This window comes from Somniosus microcephalus, chromosome 9 (genome assembly GCF_052327205.1).
Source record: "Somniosus microcephalus isolate GS21.2 chromosome 9, FLI_Smic_1.0, whole genome shotgun sequence".
In the NCBI taxonomy this organism is placed as follows: domain Eukaryota; kingdom Metazoa; phylum Chordata; class Chondrichthyes; order Squaliformes; family Somniosidae; genus Somniosus; species Somniosus microcephalus.
The window spans coordinates 172,432,572-172,448,982 of NC_140995.1; the positions used below are offsets into that span (position 1 = coordinate 172,432,572).

The window sequence follows — 16,411 nt, forward strand, 5'->3', positions numbered from 1 at the left end:
GATGTCGTGTCGGAGGCCCTTTTAAGCTGAATATTAGCGGCTGACTTTTTAAACTAGCACAAGTTTCCTGCCTCTTGACACGGGGACAAAGTTCTTGTCTTTAAATACGCTAGCAAAATACTGCGGATGCTGGAAATCCGAAATTTCGGATTTCCAGTATCTGCAGTATTTTGCTATCATATTAGTGTTTGGTTCACTGCCACACCTTGTCTAGGAATGCCCATCTTGAAGAAGTTCTGCTCTTCTCTTCGACGGGATCTCCGTTTGGCTCATCAACCTTGTTCATCTTCATTGCTTTCAGTTTCCCTTTTAGTGTTTGGGTATCTGCCAAGACTCGGTTTCACAGCCACATCATTTTCCTCAGCAACTGTCTCCGGTTCCGACTTATTCCACATGGATTCCAACTAAACTTCCACCCTTCGTGTTTTGGATCCACCTAGGATTACAAATATCTCCAAGATATAGTTCCTCGAACTACTGCTCTCGCCGCATCTGAGATCCACGCTCAACGCCATGCGGCGCCACATGAACATTCGACCTCTCTCTTCAGCAGCACCGACTCACACTATCTCAAAGCTGTCCGGCTCCACAGTTCCATTTCATCCTTCGACTCATCCGACGCTTCAACAAAAAACTTTTTTTTTCTTTCCGATGTTAAGGATCGCAAGCTTCATCAACTCTTGAACACCAACGCATCTCCGGAACCTCCTTCCCCTTCACTTTCCTCTGACCCCCCTCCTTCCAATCTCACCCCCTGCCGCGTTTTCACACTCCCCTCTGACCTTCCCCCCCCCCCCCCCCCCCGCCTCCCCAACTCCGAACGATCAGTCCTCGGCAAAGGCCTGAGCTTCATCCCCTTATGCCCCACCTCGATGAATTTCGAGCTTGGCACGATGCTGAGCTCTTTTTCCGCCGACTTCGTCTCCGTGCCCACTTCTTTGGCCAGGAGTCTTCCCCCCCGTACGGCTGACCCTTTCTCCCACTTTCAGAATTCTCGTTCCACCTGGACCCCTCCCTCTGGCCTCTTACCCTCTCTAGAGCTTTTCATTGCTAACTGCTGCCACGACATTGGCCGTCTCCATTTCTCTGCTCCCCTCACTCACTCCAACCTACCTCCCTCTGAAATTGCAGCACTCCATTCTCTCAGATCCAACCCCAACATTGTCATTAAACCTGCTGGCAAGGGTGGTGCTGCTCTGGTTTGGCGAACCGACCTCTACCAAGCGAAAGCTGAATGCCAACTCTCCTACCTCCACCTGGACCATGACCCCACTACTGAACATCAAACCACCATTTCCAAGACTGTCACTGACCTCATCTCCTCTGGAGATTCCCCCCCCCCCCCACGGCCACCAACCTCATAGTTCCCCAACCCCGCACAGCTCGCTTCTACCTCCTTCCCAAGATCCACAAACAGGACTGCCCTGGTAGACCCATCATTTCAGCCTGTTCTTGCCCCACGGAACTTATCTCTTATCTTGACTCTTACCTTTTCTCCCCTTGTCCAGTCTCTTCCCACCTACATCCGCGACTCTTCTGACGCCGTCCGCCACTTTAACAGTTTCCAGTTTCCTGGCCCCAACCGCCTCCTTTTCACTGGACGTACAATCCCTCTACACCTCCATCCCCCACCAGGATGGCTTGAGGGCGCTCCGCTTCTTCCTTGAACAGAGGCCCAACCAGTCCCCATCCACCACCCTCCTCTGCCTGGCTGAGCGTGTTCTCACATTGAACAACTTCTCCTTTGACTCCACTCATTTCCTCCAAATTAAAGGTGTTGCTATGGATACCCGCATGGGTCCAAGCTATGCCTGCCTTTTCGTGGAATATGTGGAACACTCTGTTCCAGCCCTACTCTGGTCCCCTCCCTCACCTCTTTTTTTCCGGTACATTGATGACTATCGGTGCCGTTTCCTGCTCTCGCCCTGAACTAGACAATTTCATTCACTTTGCCTCCAATTTCCACCCTTCCCTCACCTTCACATGGTCCATCTCCGACTCTTCCCTTCCTCGACTTCTCCGTCTCCATCTCTGGGGATAGGTTATTGACCAACATTCACTACAAGCCCACTGACTCCCACAGCTACCTGGACTACACTTCCTCCCACCCCGCCTCCTGTAAGGACTCTATTCCATTCTCCCAGTTTCTCCATCTCCGCCGCATCTGCTCTAACGATGCCACCTTCCACACCAGTGCTTCCACATGTCTTCCTTTTTCACCAACCGAGGATTCCCCTCTACCGTGGTTGACACGGCCCTTGACCGTGTCCATTCTATCTCTCGCGCTACTTCCCTCACCCCTGCCCCATCCTCCCCGAACCACGATAGGGTTCCCCTTGTCCTCAGCTTTCACCCCACCAGCATCCACATTCAGTGGCTCCTCCTCTGCCATTTCCGCCACCACCAAATGCATCTTCCCCTCCCCTCCCCTTTCAGCATTCCGTAGGGACCGCTCCCTTCGAGACACCCTAGACCACTCCTCTGTCACCCCCAGCACCCCTTCCCCTTCGCCCGGCACGTTCCCGTGCAAGCGCAGGAGATGCAACACCTGCCCTTATTTACCCCCCCCCCCCCCCCCTTCCCACTGTCCAGGGCCCCAAACGCACCTTCCAGGTGAAAGTGACTTACTTGTCCTTCTTGCAATCTAGTATACTGTATTTGCTGCTCACAATGTGGTGGTCTCTACATTGGGGAGACCAAACGCAGATTGGGTGACCGCTTTGCGGAACACCTCTGTTCAGTCCGTAAGGATGACCCCGAGCTTCCGGTCACCTGTCATTTTAATTCACTGCCCCATTCCCACTCAGACCTCACCATACTCGGGCTCTTGCATTGTTCCACGGAAGCTCAGCGTAAGCTCGAGGAACAGCACCTCCTCTTCTGATTAGGCACTTTACAGCCTTCCGGACTCAATATCGAGTTTAACAATTTCAGATCATAACCTCGGCCCCTATTATATTTTTATCCACGCTTTTGGTTTGTGCCTTTTCCTTTTTTCTCTCCCACATGGCAGCTGTCTCTCACTCTGCCAGCGCATTTCACACTTCATCTAGAGCCATCTTTTGTCTCTTTACCTGCCCTATTACCGTCTCGTCTTGAATATCTCTTAATGTCTCTTCACCTCTCGGACCTTCCCTTTTGTTCTTTCATTCCCCTCCCCCATTTCCCAGCCCCCAAACTAGCCTTTTAATCTGTTTCATTTCCTGCTTTTTTTCCTCAGTTCTGAAGAAGGGTTTCAACCTGAAACGTTAACCCTGTTTCTCTCTCCACGGATGTTGCCTGGCCTGCTGAGTTTTTCCAGCATTTTCTGTTGTTATTTCTTGTCTTTAAATCCCTTTATAGTCCAGCCCCATTGCATCTCTGTAATCTCCTGCAGTCCTTTGTTTTCCCTTCTGCCCCAAAACTCTGAAATAATTCCTCTGACTCTGGCCTGTTGTGCATCAATCCTTCTCCTTGCTCCCCCATTGGTCTTTAGCTGTCTGGGTCCCTCCCCCTCCTTCTGAAGTGCACTTTTTTGAAAAAAATATTGATCTGACCATAATATAACTTCATAGTTTCAGCTTGGAGTGGTGGTAGCCTCCGAATCAGAAGGTCGTAGGTGCAAGTGCCACTCCAGGGACCTGAACACGCAATCTAGACTAACTCTTCAATGCAACAACAACAATAGTGCCTTTTAATGTAGTAAAATATCCCAAGGAGCTTCACAGGAGTATTATAAGACAAATTTGACACCGAGCCACATGAGAAATTGGAGCAAAAGCTTGGTCAAAGAGGTAGGTTATAAGGAGTGTCTTGAAGGAGGAAAGAGAAGTGGAGAGGTTTAGGCAGGGAATTCCAGAGCTTAGGGCCTAGGCAACAGAAGGCACTGCCACCAATGGTTGAGCGATTTATAATCAGGGATGCTCAAGAGGCCAGATATCTGCGGGGGGTGGGGGGGGAGGGAACGGGACTTGGTGCGAGTTAGGAAACGGGCAGCCGAGTTTTGGATGACCAAGTTTCTGGAAGATAGAATGTGGGAGGCCAGCCAGGAGTGTGTTGGAATAGTCAAGTCCAGAGGTAACAAAGGCATGGTTTCAACAGCGCATGAGCTGAGGCAAGAACGGAGACGGGCGACGTTAGAGGTGGAAACAGATGGTAATAGGCGGTCTTAGTTATGCTGCAAATATGTGGTCAGAAGCTCATTTCAGGGTCATATATGACACCAAGGTTGCGAAGAGTGTGGTTCAGCCTCAGACAAATGTTAGGGAGAGAGATGGAGTCAGTGGCTAGGGAATGGAGTTTGTGGCAGGGACCAAAAACAATGGCTTCGGTCTTTCCAATATTTAATTGGAGAAAATTTCTGCTCATCCAGAACTGGATGTCTGACAAGCAAGCAGTCTGACAATTTAGAGACCGTGGCGGGGTCGAGAAGTGGTGGTGAGGTAGAGCTCGGTGTCTTCAGCATACATGTGGAAACTGACACTGTTTTTGGATGATGTCGTCAAGCGGCAGCATGTAGCGGAGAAATAGGAGGGGGCCAGGATAGATCCTTGGGGGACACCAGAGATAACGATGCGGGAAGAGAAGCCGATGCAGGTGATTCTCTGGCTACGATTTGATAGATAAGAATGGAACCAGGCGAGTGCAGTCCCACCCAGCTGGACGATGGTGGAGAGGTGTTGAAGGATGGAATGGTCAACTGTGTCAAAGGCTGCTGACAAGTCAAGAAGGACTCTGCAGTACTGAGGGCGTGGTGCATTGTTTCTTGAATGTGAGCAGTTCAGTTGAAGACTTGTCTGTTCAGGTGGATGTAAAAGATCCCATGGCCCTGTTGAAGAGCCGGGAAGTTCTTCTTTTGGTGCAAAAAGAAAATACTGCAGATGCTGGAAATCTGAAATAAAAACACAAAATGCTGGAGCAACTCAGCAGGTCAGGCAGCATCTGTAGAGAGAGAAACCAAGTAAACGTTTCAGGTCGATGACCTTTTGTCAGAACTGGAAAAAAGCAGGAAATGGAACAGATTTTTAAGCAAGTGTAGTGGCTGGGAAATGGGGGAGGGGATGAAAGAACAAAAGGGAAGGCTTATGATAGGATAGAAGGCAGGAGCGATTAAGAGACATTAGGAGACATTCAAGGCAAAAGGAGATGGTAATAGGACCGGTTAAGAAACAAAGGATGGCTCTAGATGAAGTGTAAATTGCGCTGGCAGAATGGAAGACGGCTGCCATGTGGGAGAGAAGAACAGAACAAAAGTGTGGATAAAAACAATATATATGATAGGGGCCGGGGTAATGATCTGAAATTGTTGAACTCTATGTTGAGTCCAGACGGCTGTAATGTGCCTAATCGAAAGATGAGGTGCTGTTCCTCGAGCTTACGTGGAACAATGCAAGAGGCTGGTGAGGTCGGAGTGGGAGTGGAGCGGTGAATTAAATTGACAGGTGACCGGAAGCTCGGGGTCTTCCTTACAGACTGAATGGAGGTGTTCCGCAAAGCGGTCACCCAATCTGCGTTTGGTCTCCCCAATGTAGAGGAGACCGCATCGTGAGCAACGAATACAGTATACTAAATTGCAAGAAGTACAAGTAAATTACTTTCACCTGGAAGGGGTGTTTGGGGCACTGGACAGTGGGAAGTGGGGCGGTATAAGGGCATGTGTTGCATCTCCTGCGCTTGCACAAGAAGGTGCCGGGGGAAGGGGTGTTGGGTGCGATAGAGGAGTGGACTAGGGTATCGCGGAGGGAGCGGCCCCTACGGAATGCTGAGGGGAAGATACGTTTGGTGGTGGGATCACGCTGGAGGTGGCGGAAATGGCGGAGGATGATCTGTTGAATGTGGAGGCTGGTGGGGTGAAAGGTGAGGACAAGGGGAACCTCGATCGTGGTTCTGGGAGGGAGGGGCAGCGGTGAGGACAGAAGTGCGGAAGATAGAACGGACACGGCCAAGGGCCGTGTCAACCACTGTAGAGGGGAATCCTCGGTTGAGGAAAAAGGAAGATCTGTCGGAAGCACTGGTGTGGAAGGTGGCATCGTCAGAGCAGATGCGGTGGAGACGGAGAAACTGGGAGAATGGAAGAGTCCTTGCAGGAGGCGGGGTGGGAGGAAGTGTAGCCCAGGTAGCTGTGGGAGTCAGTGGGCTTGTAGTGAATGTTTGTCAATAATCTATTCATGGAGATGGAGAAGTCGAGGAAGGAAAGGGAAGAGTCGGAGATGGACCATGTGAAGGTGAGGGAAGAGTGGAAATCGGAAGCAAAGTGAATGAAATTATCTAGTTCAGGGCGAGAGCAGCAAAAGGCACCAATACAGTCATCAACGTACAGGAAAAAGAGGTGAGGGAGGGGACCTGAGTAGGACTGGAACAAAGAGTGTTCCACATATCCCACGAAAAGGCAGGCATATCTAGGACCCATGCGGATTCCCATAGCAACTTCTTTTGATTTGGAGGAAGTGAGTGGAGTCAAAGGAGAAGTTGTTCAATGTGAGAACAAGTTCAGCCAGGCGGAGGAGGGTGATGGTGGATGGGGACTGGTTGGGCCTCTGTTCAAGGAAGAAGCGCAGCGCCCTCAGGCCATCCTGGTGGGGGATGGCGGTGTGAGGGATTGTACATCCATAGTGAAAAGGAGGCGGTTGGGGCCAGGAAACTGTTCAAGTGGCAGAGGGCGTCGGAAGAGTCGCGGATGTAGGTGGGAAAAGACTGGACAAGGAGAAAAAATAGAACCGAGATAGGAAGAAATCAGTTCCGTGGGGCAAGAACAGGCTGAAATGATGGGTCTACCAGGGCAGTCCTGTTTGTGGATCTTGGGAAGGAGGTAGAAGCAGGCTGTGCGGGGTTGGGGAACTGTGAGGTTGGTGGCCATGGGGGGAAGATCTCCAGAGGAGATGAGGTCAGTGACGGTCTTGGAAACGGTGGCTTGATGTTCGGTAGTGGGGGTCATGATCCAGGTGGAGGTAGGAGGAGATGCCGGAGAGTTGGCGTTCAGCTTCCGTGAGGTAGAGGTCGGTTCGTCAAATAACAACAGCACCACCCTTGTCAGCAAGTTTCATGACAATGTCGGGGTTGGATCTGAGAGAATGGAGTGCTGCAAGTTCACAGGGAGGTAGGTTGGAGTGAGTGAGGGGAGCAGAGAAATGGAGACGGCCGAAGTCACGCCAGCAGTTTGCAATGAAAAGAACTAGAGAGGGTAGGAGGCCAGAGGGAGGGGTCCAGGTAGAACGAGAATTCTGAAAGCGGAAGAAAGGGTCAGCCGTGCAGGGGGGGAAGGTTCCTGGCCAAAGAAGTGGGCACGGAGACGAAGGCGACGGAAAAAAGAGCTCGGCGTCGTGCCGAGCTCGAAATTCATTGAGGTGGGGGCGTAAGGGTGAAGCTTAGGCCTTTGCTCAGGACTGATCATTCGGGGTCAGAGAGGGGAAGGTCAGAGGGGATAGTGAAAACGTGGCAGGGGGTGAGATTGGGAGAAGGGAATGGGTCAGAGGAAAGTGAAGGGGAAGAAGGTTCCGGAGGGGCGTTGGTGTCCGAGTTGTTGAAGCTTGTGATCCTTGACACCCGAAAGGAAGATAAAAAGTTTTTTATTAAAGCGCCGGATGAGGCGAAGGATGAAATGGAACTGTGGACCAGGACAGCTTTGAGATGGTGAGATAGTTCTTCTGGTGCCCTGGCCAACCTTTTCCTTCAACCACCACCACCCAAAACTGATTAACTGGTCATTTATCTCATTGCTGTTTGTATGACACTGATGTGTGCAAATTAGTTGCCATGTTTGCCTTTATAACTGTTTCTACAAAAGTAAATTATTTCCTGAGAGCACTATATAAATGCAAGTTCTTTTCATAGTGGCTGTCATTTGTTCCCATTGTGTTGTAGGAAATGAGTGCACGTCACCATAATGTAGTAGAGATGAAACTCCTCTTGCAAGATTTAGATCAGATTTAGGAGGATTTGACCTGCCCTAAATCTTTAGTAGATCCTTTGCTAGGAAATCTTAACCGCTTAGTGCTCCTCGTCAAATGCCCTCGAATTTCAATTTGTTTTTAACTAATTGCCATATTGCTACAGCCTGGGCCTTTTTTTAAAAAAAACAACAACAAAAAACAACACTTTGATGTAATAATCTGAGTAAATAACTGTTTGGTTTTATTCTCTGCTGCCTTTTGTAAAGCATTTAAAATGGATGAAGCTTTTAATCTTTATGGAAGATGAAGCCAGGTCTGAGTCACGCTTTTTATTTTAAACATTCCTTTTGGCATGGGATAAATATTCATGGGAATAAATATTTTGAGCTTCAACAAAGGCATCTGGAAAGCCTGATTAGAGTTTGCATTGGATAGAGAATTGGGAAGGGGGCTTTATGCAATTCGTCCATGTGAATGGTTATCTTGGAATGTACTACCACAAGTACTATGCCAATTGGATATTTAAGAAGGATTTGAGTGAGCACTTGGGGGAATAGAGAGGGGAAATTAAAGGGTACAGGAAGGAATAGGTAAATGAGATTGGAATAATCTGAGCTCGCACTGGCAAGATGCACTGGCCCATCTCCTAAAATTTGATTTAAAGAAAAATCTGAGAAAATTCTCTCTTGGGAGTGAAATACCAGGGTAGTTCATCAAGGTTGCTTCTCAAAAAGACAACGTTGAGTCATTCTAAATCCATATGAGATGAGGGATCCTTTTGATATGTTCAATATTGTTGAGCACCAATATTATTTGATCCAAGGTTTGGGTAACTTGGCTGGAACTGATTCCTGTGCAAATTTCTCAAAATATACAGAACATTTATGGGCCATCTGATATCAATGATATCAGATGGCCCATGATATAAAATTGTAACTGATCTGTTTGAATCAAGGGTGGAATTACTTGTGATTAGTCGAGATGTGGATCTTGAAGTTAACCTGTAATTCTGCTTCTGAAGTGATCGAACATCTGAAATCCATCTCTGCTCAACATAGAATTCCTGAGCAAGTTTAACACCAGACTGCAGTTTTCAGCAACCTGCTTTGACAACTTGCAAATGACTAATGTATGAATACATTTTGATTCATCCAAGATGTATTTAAAGTCATGGGGAAGCTGTGTGTGTGATAACACAAGTATCTAGTTCTTATGGCATACACAAATGACGGTAGGATAGCCAGCCTACCCACACTGCTGCCCCAGGTGGTTGGAGAGAAAGGCATAAGAATTAAAGTAAATGAGCAATTCATTAGTTATTGACGCTGCATCTAAAATAAAGTATTTAAACTTAGTAATCTGCATCAAATATGCACAGTCCAAGATAATTGCAAAGATGTTGGCTCAAATTGCTGAAAAAATAATGGTGAATTAATGCCACTTGCCATTATTAGTTCGGGAAATATCCAGCAATTTGCAGCGAGGAAGAGCCTCCCCATTGAAATTAATTGTGTGTCATTAAATTGTTGGATTTACGCTGTTAATGTGAATTAATCTCGCTGCAGTCATTTAGGCCTGGCAAATCATGTCGTAGGGTCCCTGTTAATATGATTTATGGTCCTGACAGGACACTCAGCCTTGGAGGCCCAGAAAGGGAACAATGAAGCCTTGGAGTCTTACTCCAGCAGGTAGTGAATTGTTCCGAAAGCTTTTTAAAACTTATCTGTCTTGGCAGTATTTTTGTGCCAGTCTTGCCAGCCACACTCGTGTTAATGTCAGCAAAAATTTTCAGGATGCTTAGCTGTTTTGACACTCAAATTAGATAGATTTACCAGAAAATAATTTTGGGATACAGTTTGAGTAATTTGAGATATGACTTAGTGAGTGTAGCAAAAAATGTGACTTTGGACCTATGGTTCCCAAAACACTCCATCACTGATATTTTCCTCGAGTCATTTCTGGGTCTGTTGTAGACTAATTGATAGAGATTGATTACTATGATTAGTCAGCATCACCATTATCATTGTATCATGCGACTACCAGGATGGTAGAAGACATTTTAGATGGACCTTCACTTTCTGTCTAGCAATTCCTATATTCCCAAGCAAGCAGTTCCACTGTTCTTGATCATGATGGATAGGGGTTGCTGGTTTGGGACAAGAATGTTTGTACACTTCGCACACTTACCCAGCCATTCTCGAGCACCAATACAACAATTTCCAAACACAACTGGGTAAAAAGGTCTTTTTCTGCTTGTTCTATTTAATTTTTTTCTTTCTTTGCCTTTTTCTCTCTTAATCCACTCTAATTCCCTCATTTCCCTCTGACATTTGCTTTGTTTCTGTTCTTTTCTTTCATTGATTAAGGAGATAAACTATTGGGCACACGATGTTCATGAGATTCCAGATGCGATATTGACATCACTGCGATATTGACATCACTGTGCCATTATCAATTCACATATCCAGCAATTTGTGGTGCAAATATAGTGTGATCTGAAGGGTGAGGTTAAAAAGTCCAGTTAACGTCCCTCTCCGAGATAGGACATTCCAGCAATTTCTGGCCCAACGCAATCTTACTGGTTTGTGTGAAATTACCCAGCAAAAGAGGAGGTAACTCGAACTGTAACTCAATATGACACTTGAGGTTGAATCTAATTAGGCAGAGAAATCAAACAGCCAGCAACAAACTCCTCCGACTGAATCTCAAGACTACTGAAGAATTGGGCAATGGATCTTGTAACACTCAAACAAGATGTACAAGATATGGATACCTTTTGAAACTGCTGTCTAGAATAGTGGAGGAGCAAAGCATTTCCCCCCCCCCCCCCCACCCAGTAAATCCAGAGAGATGCAGTGCTAGTTAACGATTTTTTTTTTAGAAACACTCTGACCACCCTATGAACTGAGGAAATGTTTGTGTAATGGGTTGGAGTTCAAAATAACAAAACTACATACAGTCTTGTAGCACAAGGCCCTTGTTACTGGAGTGTTATAAAACCAGCTTAAATGAATTTATTCTTGTGTGGCAAGACTGGTGGTATCGTGTATGGTGGGAGCTTTTAGCTGGATGTAGAAAATTGATATTGGTATTTCATTTATTTCTAGATACTTTTGTGGTATGTTTCCAAAAATACTTCCACACCTTGTAGCTCCAATGTGTTATATTTTTGTAAACAAAATTTGTGGTCTGTCATTGCCAATACTGAAGTGAAGAGGAAAAATTATTTTCGTTGGAATGTATATCTGTGAAAAACCATAAGTTTAGCAGAAATAACTACAATCTCTTTTTTAATTCAAAGTTGCATTATTCAAATTGCTTGCCATCCTATTTGACCCTGAGATGGGCTGCCTACCCCATACCTGCTCCATTATCAAGACTACCTACTTCCGCCTCTAACATTGCCTGTCTTCGCTCCTGCCTCAGCTTGTTTGCTGCTGAAAATCTCATCCATGCCTTTGTTACCTTCTAGACTCGACTAATCCAATGCTCTGCTGGCCAGCCTCCCATCTAGCACCCTCTGTAAATTTGAGAATGTAAAGGGTATGATCAGTAAGTTCGCGGATGACACGAAAATTGGTGGGGTGGTAAATTGCGAGGAGGAAAGCCTCAGGCTACAGGACGATATTAACGGGTTGGTCAGATGGGCGGAAAAGTGGCAAATGGAATTTAACCCGGAAAACTGCGAGGTGATGCATTTTGGGCGGACAAATAAGGCAAGGGAATACACAATGAGTGGTAGGACCCTAGGAAGTACAGAGGGTCAGAGGGACCTTGGTGTACATGTACATAGATCCCTGAAGGCAGCGGAACAGGTAGATAAGGTGGTTAAAAAGGCATATGGGATACTTGCCTTCATTAGCAGAGGCATAGAATATAAGAGCAGGGAGGTTATGATGGAGCTGTACAAAACACTGGTGAGGCCACAGCTGGAGTACTGTGTGCAGTTCTGGTCGCCTCACTATAGGAAGGATGTGATTGCTTTGGAGAGGGTGCAGAGAAGATTCACCAGGATGTTACCTGGCATGGAGCGCCTCAGCTATGAAGAAAGACTAAACAGGCTGGGGTTGTTTTCCTTGGAGCAAAGGAGGCTGAGGGGGGACCTGATTGAGGTGTACAAAATGATGAGGGGCATAGATAGGGTAGATAAAGAGGAACTTTTCCCCTTAGTAGGGGGGTCAATAACAAGGGGGCATAGATTCAGGGTAAGGGGCAGGAGATTTAGAGGGGATTTGAGGAGGAACTTTTTCACCCAGAGGGTGGTTGGAAGCTGGAACTCACTGCCTGAAAGGGTGGTAGAGGCAGGAACCCTCATAACATTCAAGAAGCATTTGGATGGGCACTTGAAATGCCATTGCATACAAGGCTATGGACCAAATGCTGGAAAATGGGATTAGACTGGACAGGGATTGATGGACGGTGCAGACACGATGGGCCGAAGGGCCTCTTTCTGCGCTGTAAAACTCTATGACTATGAAAAGTCTGTTGCCTGTATTCTAACTCTCTCCAAGTTCCGTTCACGTGCTCACTGGCTCCTGGTCTGGCACATCGCGATTTAAAAATAAATAAATTCTCATCCATGTTGTTAGATCCCTCCATGGCCTTGCCCCTCCCTATCTCTGAAACTTCCTCCAGCCCTACAACCCTCCGAGATCTCTGCTCACCTCCAATTCTGAACTCTTGCGCATCCACAATTTTTATCGCTCCGCCATTGGCGGCCACGCCTTCAACTGTTTAGGCCCCAAACTGGAATTCCCCCTCTAAACCGCCGCCTCACTACTTTGCTCTCCTTTTACGATGCTGCTTATAACCCACCATTTTGACCAAGCTTTTGGTCACCTGTTGTATCTCCTTAAGTGGCTTAGTGTCAAATTTTGTTTGATAATGCTCCTGTGAAGTGCCTTGGGATGTTTTACTACCTAAAAGGAGCTATATTAGTGCAAGTTGTTGTTGTTGCTTGATAACTTGAACCTTGAGACCAAAAAGTAAGTGCTTTTTAATTAAGTTGCTTAATTTGAATTACTGGATAGTTTGAAATTTTTTTGTGCATAAAGACTTCAGAATTGTCACGGTACGCTAGTGATTGAGACTTTAGTCTCAATGTCAGTGCCATGCCTAGCCTCAATATTTTGTCACCCAGCCAACCAGCATGTTAAGAATACACTAGAAAATTTAGTTCAGTAGACTCGAGATGTCTTGTAGTGAACTCTGGCATTTATAGGTTTCCTGATTTTGATCAAACTACACGGAGTTGGAAGATTTGCATTTTGCTAAATGAATTAATGGTACTAAACAACCATAGGTACATTATGGAAATTTTTATGCTACAATTGTTGGCAAAGAAATATTAAGATTTGTTGAATCACGTAGCTGTGTCACACTGGAGTAAAGGATCTGAATGAAAGCAGTTAACCCTTTGACATATTTTAAAACCTCAGTAGAGGTATGTTGCTTCAGAAAGCTTGCATGTGGATTATGATAATTTTGCTTGCTTTTGTAAAATTTGAGTACCACCACACTAGTTTCAGAATGATTAAAAATAAATTGTAGGTACAGTGCATTCAATTTCATGTACTGTTGCTGGTCTTGTGTCTGAGTTAAAATGAGCAGTATTGTAGCTTGCCTGAACAGTGATTTAAAAAAAACAATAATCCCGATGTTGTTTTATAGGTTGTGGCTATAAACTGCATTAATATATTGAGCAGCTGGTTTGTAGCTTGTGCCTTGAGCTTTTTAGGATTCTGTCTCTGTCCAGCAGTCAGCTGCTTATGCAAGCATTATTCCATCCTGTACTAGGCACGGCTGAGGGGAAAGGCAATGCTGTTAATTTGATAGTGCTAGTTCCTGAATCGGCTGAACGCTGCAAATGATGTAGGAGCATTCCAGCATACTGTGACATCCAGCTGAAGAGACATTTATACACATTTGTGTATGTCACTGTTGTTGTGGCAACCATTTTAATAGGTGGGTTCTTTATTTTTTTGTGGGTTTTTTGTGCATCAATTTTTTTTCTATGCAAGCTTAAGTGCTTCTGCAGGAAGGAGAAAGGCGTGCACCAGGATCTAATTGCGAGCATTTGCTGCAGGTCAAAAGACCGGAGAGGTAACCCTGCTAAAGCAGTGTTTAATTAGGACATGGAAGGTGGGGAGCTGTAGGCTCCCAAATGCTGCATGGATGTTGGTATTTGTCAGCGGTTATCATTCACCCGAAAGGAATCTATTCTAAATGCGCAGATGAACGGAGGTTGGTGGTGGTTGTCTTTAAACCCATTTCACTCGGCTGCTGTATCAGTGGCAGTAGTGGTTCGGTAGCAGACAGTCATAGCAGCATGCCTGGCTCGACCGCTGCCGGCAAACAGAGGTTGAAAAAGACAAGTGCAAAGTCGAAGCTCCATGGTTTATTCACTATTAATGAAGAGGATGAGCTCCACAAAGCTAGAAATTCCAGAAGGCTGAAAGGTACGCATCAAATTACTGGACTTGGGTACTGTAAGCTATATCCTGCAAACTGATGTAGGTGATCTCCCTCAATGTATCTCATATTGTCATGAATGAATGCGTAACATATTTTGCAAATCTTTAAAATGGTGTGTTGTGCCCTAGCACTACTTTGCAGGATTTAAAACTGAAGATTCTCTTCTAAAATGTACAAATGTTTTTTAATCATGCTGACAATATATAAAAATGATTGCTTTAATATTTGTAAAAATGTTAATATTGAAAAAATTAGTGTGGTCATTCCAAAAATGGGCAGGGGTGTATGTGTGTACACCTTTTGTAGAGAAGGGTGCTAATCTATTTAGTGGAATGGATATGAATAGTACATAATTTAAAAACTATGGTCTTCAATCTAACATCCTACCATTCTGAATCTCTGTTGGCTAGCCTTGAACAATTCTGTTTTTTTTTCTCAGCAGCAGTGCCCTTCGGTGATAGCACTGACTGTATGATGGCTTCATATAATATAATTGGTGCTTTCATCGACCCAGAGCTACAAATTGCAACATACCGCTGTTTTTGTGTAGCAATACAACAGCATTAGATGAGTGCTCTAGAAGATTCTGCATTTCTTATTTGACCTTCAGTCTCTTCACATAATTGTGTTGGTAAAACGTGGAGCTTTATTTACTGGGTCACATGTCTTGCTCTGTTTATCAATACTTTCTTTTCTATCTACATTAAATTGAATTGTAAAGCTCTAATATAATACTTGCTATTGCAGAAAAAAGCTATTGAAAGTATATATTTTTTATTTTTTTTTAAACTATGTGCAAAATAATGAGTAAACTGCTGCTGAATTAACTTAACCATACCTGCTATGTTGTGCTGTGGTTCTTTGGACTGAACTTGCTATTCCATTTGAATAGCTTTCTGCCCTGGGCCATAGGATCTGCAGCTCAATGTAATTATTGTTTTTGTTTTATCTTGCCAGCACACACATTTTATGGATGTCGGTATCCAAACTAAAAATTTGGCTTTTGAAATACATTGAGGTAACATGCCCTCAAACCGGTCCCATGTTGCCTCTTGTATCGGGGCAGATGCACAGTCAATTGTGTTTGACTTTGTAAATGCATTCATAGGTTCTTGCATGAGCTAGGTTCCAAAATGCCTGACATGAGGACAGCTTTAGTTTAATCTGCAAAGTTTTATTAACAAATCCTAGTGTCTCCTTTGCAGTTCCATCATTAATAATTAGATTTTAGCTGATCTTGACCAAATGTTTCTTCAATATGTGGTACAAAAGAAAGGATGCTAAAAGCTCTTCAAGCTTTATATCTGGTTTCTTCTGTTGAATTCTCAGCTGCTTCCCAGTTACTGTAACTTCCAGTGTGTAAGTCTTTTTATAAATATACCCTCAAAATTCAAGGATAGCATAATAAGTAAAGTCTTAATGATGCGGCAAGTGTAAAGTAAGAGTAATGTGGTTTATACACAATTTTACAGAATTTCACTTTTGGAATCGACATTTTCATTTGAGTTTAAAAATGCCTTTTATTTACCATATTTTCTGATTTCGTTCTGCAGTTATCATTGAGCCACTGTTGTGAAAGAGATATCTATTGAGTATCAAAAGTATTGTAATGTTTTTAGTTGACTTCTGTCGATTTCAATTGAGGAAATTTGGAGAAATAAAGATTCAGAAGCTCATGGAAAGGCTCAACTTGGATCCAAAGCAATGGGCAGAATTTATCCACAAATGGAGCAACTGGTTTATTCCCTGCAGTCATTGGTTTTAGTTTGCTCATAGTCTGCAAAGTCAAAGGGGGGCAAACTGCTTCAACCTCTTCCATTTTTGAGCTATATATAGAAGATAGCGTGTGAATTTCAAAAAAACCTTCTGATACCTGGAGCACTTGATAGTTGTCTGACTTGGATTATGCAAGACAGGATCATTATACTGAGCTGATGCTGCCTGTGGTTGGTTGGGGGCATAATATTAAGGAGGTTAATGGCCTTGATTGCTCAATATCATATTTATATCTCAAGTTAGCAGAGAGTCCTTCCTGGTGCATGACGCAATGGTAATCCAAGGAGGGATGG

The 16,411-nt window shown here is 44.9% G+C and overlaps 1 protein-coding gene across 12 annotated transcripts in view; it reads left to right on the forward strand.

Annotated features, from left to right (window-relative positions):
• Nucleotides 1-16,411, forward strand: part of map7b (microtubule-associated protein 7b) — a 144,738-nt gene that overhangs the window by 11,065 nt on the left and 117,262 nt on the right. For 7 of the 12 annotated variants that reach the window (XM_085997515.1, XM_085997518.1, XM_085997521.1 and 4 more), the window contains exon 1: nt 13,839-14,326. The exons of 1 other annotated variant lie outside the window; for it this stretch is intronic. In XM_085997515.1, the coding sequence (XP_085853641.1) occupies nt 14,032-14,326 (295 nt within the window). In that variant the 5' untranslated portion in view covers nt 13,839-14,031. Of the gene's footprint in view, nt 1-13,838; nt 14,327-16,411 lie in introns of those variants that run through there. 4 more of the 12 variants (XM_085997523.1, XM_085997526.1, XM_085997527.1 and 1 more) reach the window with 2 other exon arrangements.